The 9,062-nt window shown below is 41.1% G+C and overlaps 1 protein-coding gene across 7 annotated transcripts in view; it reads right to left on the bottom strand.

Moving 5' to 3' along the window:
- LOC122554242 (CMP-N-acetylneuraminate-beta-1,4-galactoside alpha-2,3-sialyltransferase-like) overlaps positions 1-9,062 on the bottom strand; it is a 627,037-nt gene that overhangs the window by 410,048 nt on the left and 207,927 nt on the right. For all 7 annotated transcript variants that reach the window (XM_043698962.1, XM_043698961.1, XM_043698960.1 and 4 more), the window contains exon 3: positions 6,638-6,680. In XM_043698962.1, the coding sequence (XP_043554897.1) occupies positions 6,638-6,680 (43 nt within the window). The remainder of the gene's footprint in view (positions 1-6,637; positions 6,681-9,062) is intronic.

The raw sequence follows: 9,062 nt of genomic DNA, 5'->3' as shown, positions 1-9,062 counted from the left end.
ATCTCCTGAGGTGATGAGGTTCTGTATGGTCTGGGAGGTTGTGGGTTGGTGATGGGGGGTGGGGTCATGGTCAAGGGGGCGGTAGGAAGAGGTGTCCTCGAGTTGGCGTTTGGCTTCAGCGATGTAAAAGCAAGGCGGCCTTTATGTGGAGCAGCAGGAGATGGGGCAGACACTAAATGAGTATGTTGCATCAGTATTTACTACGAAAAAGGACATGGAAGATATAGAATGTAAGGAAATTGATGGTGACATCTTGAAAAATGTCCATATTACAGAGGACTAAATGCTGCATGTCTTGAAAGGCATAGAAGTGGATAAATCCTCAGGACCTGATCAGGTGTATCCGAGAACTCTGTGGGAAGCTAGGGAAGTGATGGCTGAGCCTCTTACTGAGATATTTGCATCATAGATAGTTACAGGTGAGTTGCCAGAAGACTGGAGGTTGGCTAACATGGTGCCACTGTTTAAGAAAGGTGGTAAGGACAAGCCAGGGAACTATAGACCAGTGAGCCTAACATCGATGGTAGGCAAGTTGTTGGAGGGAATCCGGAGGGACAGGATGTACATGTATTTGGAAAGGCAAGGACTGATTAGGGATAGTCAACGTGGCTTTTTGTGCGTGGCAAATTATGTTTCACAAACTTGATTGAGTTTTTTGAAGAAGTAACAAAGAGGCTTGATGAGGGCAGAATGTGGACGTGATCTATATGGACTTCAGTAAGGCATTCGACAAGGTTCCCCATGGGAGACTGGTTAGCAAGGTTAGATTGCATGAAATACAGGGAGAACTAGTCATTTGGATACAGATTCGGCTCAAAGGTAGGAGACAGAGGGTGGTGGTGGTTTTTCAGACTGGAGGCCTATGACCAGTGGAGTGCCACAAGGATCTGTGCTGGGTCCACTACTTTTCATCATTTATATAAATTGGTTTGGATGTAAGCATAAAAGGTATAGTTAGTAAGTTTGCTGATGATACCAAATTGGAGGTGTAGTGCACCGCGAAGGAGGTTACCTCAGATTACAAACGGAATCTTGATCAGGTGGGCCAATGAGCTGAGAAGTGGCAGATGGAGTTTAATTTAGATAAATGTGAGGTGCTGCATTTGGGAAAGCAAATCTTAGCAGGACGTATACACTTAATGGTAAGCAGGACTTATACACTTAATGGTAAGGTCCTTGGGAGTGTTGCTAAACAAAGAGACCTTGGAGTACAGGTTCATAGCTCCTTGAAAGTGGAGTTGCAGGTAAATAGGACAGTGAAGGAGGCATTTGGTATGCTTTCCTTTATTGGTCAGAGTATTGAGTACAGGAGTTGGGAGGTCATGTTGCAGCTGTACAGGACATTGGTTATGCCACTGTTGGAATATTGCATGCAATTCTGGTCTCCTTCCTATCGGAAAGATGTTGTGAAACTTGAAAAGGTTCAGAAAAGATTTACAAGGATGTTGCTAGGGTTGGAGGATTTGAGCTATAAGGAGAGGTTGAGTAGACTAGGCTCTTTTCCCTGGACTGTTGGAGGCTGTGGGGTGACCTTATAGAGGTTTACAAAATTATGAGCGGCATGGATAGGATAAGTAGACAAAGTCTTTTCCCTGGGATGGGGGAGTCCAGAACTAAAGGGCATAGATTTCGGGTGAGAGGGGAAAGATATAAAAGAGAGCAAAGGGGCAACTTTTTCACGCAGAGGATGATACTTGTATGGAATGAGCTGCCAGAGGAAGTGGTGGAGGCTGGTACAATTGTAACATTTAAAAGGCATTTAGATGGGTATATGAATAGGAAGGGTTTGGAGGGATATGGGCCAGGTGCTGGCAGGTGGGACTAGATTGGGTTGGGATATCTGGTCGGCATGGTTGAGTTGGACCTCAGGGTCTGTTTCCATGCTATACATTTCTATGTCTCTGACTGCTGGACAAGCACAGAGACAGCAGTAAACGGAGGGGTGTATAGGTTAGGTTGATCTTAGATTCAGATAAATGCTCAGCACAACATCGTGGGCTGAAGGGCCTGTACTGCTCTTTGTTCTATGTTCTAATCCCCATCCACCACCATGCTCCTCTGTTTGGCTGAACTGATATTCTCACTGAACAATTTCTCCTTCAATGCATCTCACTTCTGCAAGTCAAAGGAGTGGCTATGGGGACCCACATGGGTCCTGGTTATGCCTAGCCTCTTTATGAATTTTGAGGAACAATGCATGTTCCAGTCTCACACTGGCCTACTCCCGCAACTTTATTTCAGTATATCAAGACTGATTCAGTGCCGCTTCATGCTCCCACTAGTACACTTCATTTTGCCTCCAATTTCCCCCCCTCTATAAATTTCACATCATCTATTTGCAACACTTCCCTTCTTTTGCTTTTAGCCTCTTTTTCTACATTTCAGGAAATAAACTGTCCACTACCATCCACTGCAAAGCCAGGGACTCCCATAGCTATCTTCACCACGGCTTGGCACACCCATTGGCAGCAAGGACTCCATCCCATTCTCCCAGTTCCTTCGCCTATGTTGCCACATTCTAAAGCAGCTCTGTGGACATGGACTACTCCTTCCGTGACGTGGTTTCCCACCCACTGAGGTTGACAGGGCCCTCTATTGCATCCGACCTGTCAACCTTGCTTCCGCCTTTGTCCCTTTCCATCACCCTCAACAGCATGTTTGGGATCCTCTTGTCCTCACTTTTAATTCCACCAGCCTTCGCATTCAAAGGATCATTCCCTGTCATTTCAGACAATTGTAACAGAACACCATCACCAAACACATCTTCCCCTTAACCCCCCTATCTGCATTTGACAGGGATCATTCCATCCTGGACACTTAGTCCATTCCACAACCACTAGCACCAGCACCAGCATTCCACCCCCCTCCCCCTCCGCCCCGCCCAATGCGCGTCAGCTCTTTTCTCCCCTTACAGATGCTGCCAGACCTGCTGGGATTTTCCAGCATTTTCTCTTTTGGTTACTGTCCTTTCAAGTCTGGCAGGAGACACACCATTGTCATGTCAATGTCATATTCCAATCACTTAATATAAACTATTCACATCTTTTCTCCACCAACACCCTACACCCACTTCCCCCAGCCCCACCACCACCTCCCCCAAAGTATAGCATAAATGCTGTCCCTCTACACTTCACTTCAGTTCTGATAAAGAATCATCCAGACTCAAAACATTAGCTTGCCCTTTTTCCTTTGATGTTGCTTGACCCGCTGTGATTTCCTGCACTTGTTGCTTTCAATTTTTATCAGTGCTCGATTAGAATGCACACATGAAGTAACACCTTTACATTCCAAATAAATTTAGAATTTCATGATCTGTAACCTTTTTGAATCCTGTCTACAAGCTCAAATGAGTCAAGTTCCTCCATGAAGTTTAAGAGATAGCTGCAAAAATTATAGGGTGATTGTCATGGCTCAAGGCTACACCAAATTCTAGAATCAGGTACCTGTTCTGGAAAAACGACTTGCGTTTATAAGAAATTATACGCATAAATGTGTGTAATATCTTAAGTCCTTCTTTTCAAATGCTTTTGTTAAATAGACAGATTAAATCTTTATGAATGACATCTTATAAATTGCTTAAGAATCAAAAAATATGATGACATCATCATCATGGTCGCTGTAATGTGCAATCATCAGCATAGTAAGCTTGGAAATTTCAACAAAACTCATATCTAAATTTTGTATGTTGCTCAGAAGCTATTCAGTGTTGTTTTTCTTCTGACGAATTACTTTCGGTGAAACAGCAGAAGTTGAAAAGACCACAAAATCTGCAGCATGCAGCTGGAGCATGTCAGGTGTACAAATTTGGCATTTTAATAGCTGTTATTGTGCTCTGAAGGGAACATTTCCAGATTAATAAGAAAGAAAACTGACAAAATAAACAGAACAAAGGTAATAAAGTAAAATGTATTAATCATGTACTTCATGCTAACATCTGTTCTGAGTTTGTTATTTAGTCTTGGATTTGCTCTAAATTAAATGAAGTTATTCCTGCATTGAATATGCACTTGTAAGTGCAGTTAAACAAATATAAGAAGAGATTTTGAATGGCTCACTGGGTGAATGCACACTGTAGGTGGAAGAGGTTTAAGATACTAGAGAGAATTCAGGCTCAGTATCTACGTTCTGTACTGAGTTAACAGTTCTCAGTTGCAACAGAGTGGGTACATTCATCTTAGCAAGAAGCAAATGAAAATCAGCAAAGCTTTCACAATTCAGGTTGCTAGCCATTATTGGGAGGTGTAATTGTCAACACCAAACTGTACCTGAAATGACTGCATTCTTCATTTCTCAACATTAACATTCCTCACTTTGAGTAAGTAACTGCAACCTCTCCATCTCTTAATACAAAATGTGACAATGGGGTTGACATAGGGTAAAAAATTACATTATTGTGAAAGTTAAAATAGGATGTCTTGATGATGGTTAGAATGTAAGGTTTGAAGTTCAGCTCAATGTCCAACAAGATTTCGTGAAGTAATATTCAGCATATAGGTTGATTCTCCAAAACACACTTGCAAACATATGTCAGCTAAGTTGCATCCAGTACATCACCAGTCAAAACTACTTTATAGCAAACATTTCAAGCCTCTACTGCATGGAACCATTGGGAAAGTAAATAATTAGCTTTAACATCCTAATTGTATCACTAAAAGTTTGCTGTTCTAAGGGCTGTCAATTAGTTATAATTAACTCATGATTTTTTTAAAGAGATTAATTTTAAGCTGTGTTAGATGTGAAACTTGCATCAATCAAAACCCACAGTTATCTCTTGATGAATTGTAGCTTCCTCCTTTTCTCCTGGTATTGTCAAACAAATACATGGTGTTTTTTTCTACTGGAGTAAATAATCTTACCACTGCAATTCCCAAATTGTTCTCATGACATTGAGAATAATGAAGACACAGTAATGACTTGAATGGTGAAAGGAGCTTTACAGAAGCATAATAAACCAAAATTAGATTCAGATCCAAAGCCAAGGTGGGAAAGATGACCAAACGTTTGGTCAGAGAGATAAGCTTTAAAGAGTCTCTGAAAAAGGACAAAGGTGGGAGATTTATAGAGGAAATTCCAGAACTTTGGACTTACATTTTGGAACTGAAGGCAGGGAAATTGCTCTTTGCAAAGAAAATGCCAATGTCAACTGATGATAGACAGAAATTGCAGAACTTGAATAACATTACTGTTACATGTTTACATCGTTATTCTTCAAGAAAAGTGGGCCAAAGAATGACAAATGGAGTTTAATTCAGATAAAGTCAAGGTGTTGCATTTTAGTAAGTCAAACCAGGGCAGGATTGACACAGTTAATGGTAAGGCCCTGGGGAATGTTGTCGAATAGAGAGATCTAGGGGTGCAGGTACAAAGTGATATCACAATTAGATAGAGTGGAGAAGAAGGCATTTGGCACGTTTGCCTTCATTGGTTAGGGCTTCGAATGCAGGAGTTGGGACATCATGTTACAGCAGTACAAGACATTGGTCACATTTGGAGTATTTCATACAATTCTGGTCACCTTGCTACAGGAAAGATATTATTAAACTGGAAAGGGTGCAAAAATGATATACAAGAATGTTACTGAGACTACAAGGTTTCAGTTATGAGGAGAAGCTGGATAGGCTGGGACGTCAATCCCTGCAGCATAGGAGGCTGAGGGATGACCTTATAGAATTTTATAAAATCATGGGAGACATAGTTAAGGTGAACAGCCGAAGTCTTTCTCCCCAGGTAGAAAAGTCCAAAACTAGAGGCAGTTATTACACTTTGTGTAGTGTAAACCTTTATAAGGACAAGTTTACACTACACAAAAGTCAGAAATTTTTATAAAACCTGTATGAACTGTGGATCAGCCTTTTTTTTATTTTTCTTATTCATTTTGGAAATGTGGGCTTCACTGGCTAGGCTAACACTGGCTAGCCCATTCCTAATTGCACTCGACAAAGTAACAGTGAGCCGCTTTCTTGAACTGCTGCAGTTCATTTGCCATCGGTACATCTAGAACACTATTCAGAAGGGAGCTCCAAGAGTTTAAACCAGCAACAATGAAAGAATGGCAAATATTTCTAAATCAGAATGGTGAGTGACCTCAAGAACAATCTGCAAGTGGTCACTTTCCCATTGATCTGCTGCCCTTGTCCTTTTAGGTGGTAGGGGTGGTGGAATGTGCTGTCGAAGATAATTTCTGAGAACGGCTCCAGAAATGACAAACTTCAGTGGCACAAGGTTGGAGAACTTAGGACTGTTCTATTTGGAGAAGGTTGAGAGGAAAGTTTATCGAGGTATACAAACTGAAGTGGGACTAGTCAGAATAGATAGGATGAAATTGTTCTCATTGAAGGAAGAACTGATAACCTGTGGGCATAGATTTAAGATAATTGGCAAAAGGCACAATGACGATGTGAAGAAATTTTTTTATGCAGCAAGTGAATGGTATCCGCTTTTATATGCATAGCAATCATCAATAGTTATGAAATAGAAATACAGGACAACATTTCAGAATCAGAGTCTTTGCCTGCAACGTCTCTCGATACCTGCATCAATGACCAAGATACTCTGCCTTGAGCAGAATGCTAGAATACCTTAAAAACAAATGTGCTCAATTTACTTGAATTAACAGTTAGTTAAAGTTTCTACTTACATTTTGGAATCTAACTTCAGCAGAAATCCCAGTCTATCATATTCTGAAAAAAAAAGAAAAATCTTATAATTCAATGAACAAGTACTCTATTTCCCTAAATATTCGATCCTTTAATAACACTATATTAGTATTATTTGGTCCTGAATCCTATTTTCAGTTCTTCACAAGGCTTTCAAACATTTCTATTATCTTTAAGTAATTATCTTGCAGCCGACATCAGGGTTTGAAAACACTGCAGAAAGCTATTACACGCAATCACCTTTGATCGGATACCCCTTGACCAAATTGGAATACATTCATCCTGGAAGCAACTTCAGGTAGTTTCAGGAGCCAAACAACAAATCAAAGTTAGATGACAGTACTAGATGCCAGCAGTTAGTAACTGAGGAATTCTTAAACTCTTCACAAAACTAAGTTTTGCTCTCATTTACCATTTAAAAATCTGACTAAAATTTCTCAGACTGAAGCAGGGTCTCCACTGAAAGTTCACTTGAAGTTAGGAAATTAAGGAAAACTGCTAAAATTATTTGCTTTTTGCACCTGATATCAGCTAGCTCTTTTCTTAAATAAAGCGACACACCTCGCTGAGGCTTGGCACAGAATGTGACTTTGGGAGCCATGATATGTTACCTTTAAGACAAGGGGATTAGAATACAAGAACAAGAATGCCTTGCTGCAATTTTACACCATTGGTGAGACTACATCTGGAATATTCATACTAATGCATGCAATACTACTATCCTTTAGGGAAGGAAATTACCATCCTTACCTGATCTGGCTGACATGTAACTACAGATTCACAGCAATGCAGCTGCCTCTGAACTGTTCTCTGGGCAATTAGGGATGGGCAATAATTGCTGGCCTAACCAGCGACGCACACATCCCATGAACGAACAAAAAAAAGTGTCTCCATATTTAATAAGGGTGTCCCTGGCACTGGAGACAATACAGCAAAAGATTTACCACATTCTTAAACAATAGAAAATTGCTGGAGTCACTGTGGTCTGGTAGCACCTGTACATAGGAACATAAAAACATAAGAACTAGGAGCAGGAGTAGGCCATTTGGCCCTTCAAGCCCGCTCCGCCATTCAGTAAGATCATGACTGAGCTTTTCATGGAGACGGCTCCACTTACTCGCCCTCTCACCATAAGCCTTAATTCCTTTACTGTTCAACAAATTATCTATCTTAGCTTTAAAAACATTTACTGAGGAAGCCTCAACTACCTCATTGGGCAGGGAATTCCGTAGATGCATAACCCTCAGGGTGAAGAAGTTCCTTCTCAATTCAGTTCTAAATCTGCTCCCTCTAATTTTGAGTCTATGCCCTCTTGTCTTAGCTTCATCCGCCAATGGAAACATCCTCTCTCCTTCTCTCTCATCTATTCCCTTCATAATTTTACATGTTTCTATGAGACTCCCCCCTCACTCTTCTAAATTCCAGTGTAGATAGACAGTAGGTAATATTTCAAATTCGAAATAACTTTTCTTCAGAACTGCGCTTTTCTTTAGGGGAGTGGGGGCTAGGATATTTATAAATATGAACATATTTAATCTCACAGCCTAAAGGGAAAACAGGAAACAATGATGACGAGGCAGTGAAAATAAATAGGCAGATATTGCAAGAATGTCCTGAGTGCATCTCACCCTCCAACAAATGTTTAGTGCTGAACACTGATGAAAGTGACAGGTCTTCTGAGGAATCGAGAGAGAGAAACCCTTATCTGCATATACCTGAATATATGGGCGATTTAGCATGGCCAATTCACCTAATCTGCATATCTTTGCACTGTGGGAGGAAACCAGAGGACCCAGCAGACACTGAGAGAATGTGCAAACTCCACAGACAGTTGCCCGAAGGTGGACTCAATACTGGCTCCCTAGTGCTCTGAGGCATTAGCACTAACCACTGAGCCACCATGACGACCCATGGGTGAGAGGAGTAGAGGGAAATAGATCGATCGATAAAGAAAACACCAAGGTTCAAAGAATCTAAGGAAAGATGGGCAATAATAAAGGAAGGAAAAAATAGGTACCTTTCTGTTGGACTGAACCTAAGACTAAATTTGATCTACAATCCATGTCTGTAAATGCATGGACTGTGGTAAATAAGTTTGATGAATTGCAATGGTGAATCTCTCTCTCAATTCCTCAGAAGATCTATCGCTTTCATTAGTGTTCAGCATTAAACATTTGTTGGAGGGTGAGATGCACTCAGGACATGCTTGCAGTATCTGCCTATTATTGATAGGATGTGGAAGCATATTCTGGATTAGTGGTGCTGGAAGAGCACAGCAGTTCAGGCAGCATCCAGGGAGCAGCAAAATCGACGTTTCGGGCAAAAGCCCTTCATCAGGAATAAAGGCAGTGAGCCTGAAACGTGGAGAGATAAGCTAGAGGAGGGTGGGGGTGGGGAGAAAGTAGC

Source organism: Chiloscyllium plagiosum, chromosome 11, assembly GCF_004010195.1.
Source record: "Chiloscyllium plagiosum isolate BGI_BamShark_2017 chromosome 11, ASM401019v2, whole genome shotgun sequence".
In the NCBI taxonomy this organism is placed as follows: Eukaryota; Metazoa; Chordata; class Chondrichthyes; order Orectolobiformes; family Hemiscylliidae; genus Chiloscyllium; species Chiloscyllium plagiosum.
Note: the sequence above shows the minus strand (reverse complement) of the source record. Positions and strands in the feature narration are given on the sequence as shown.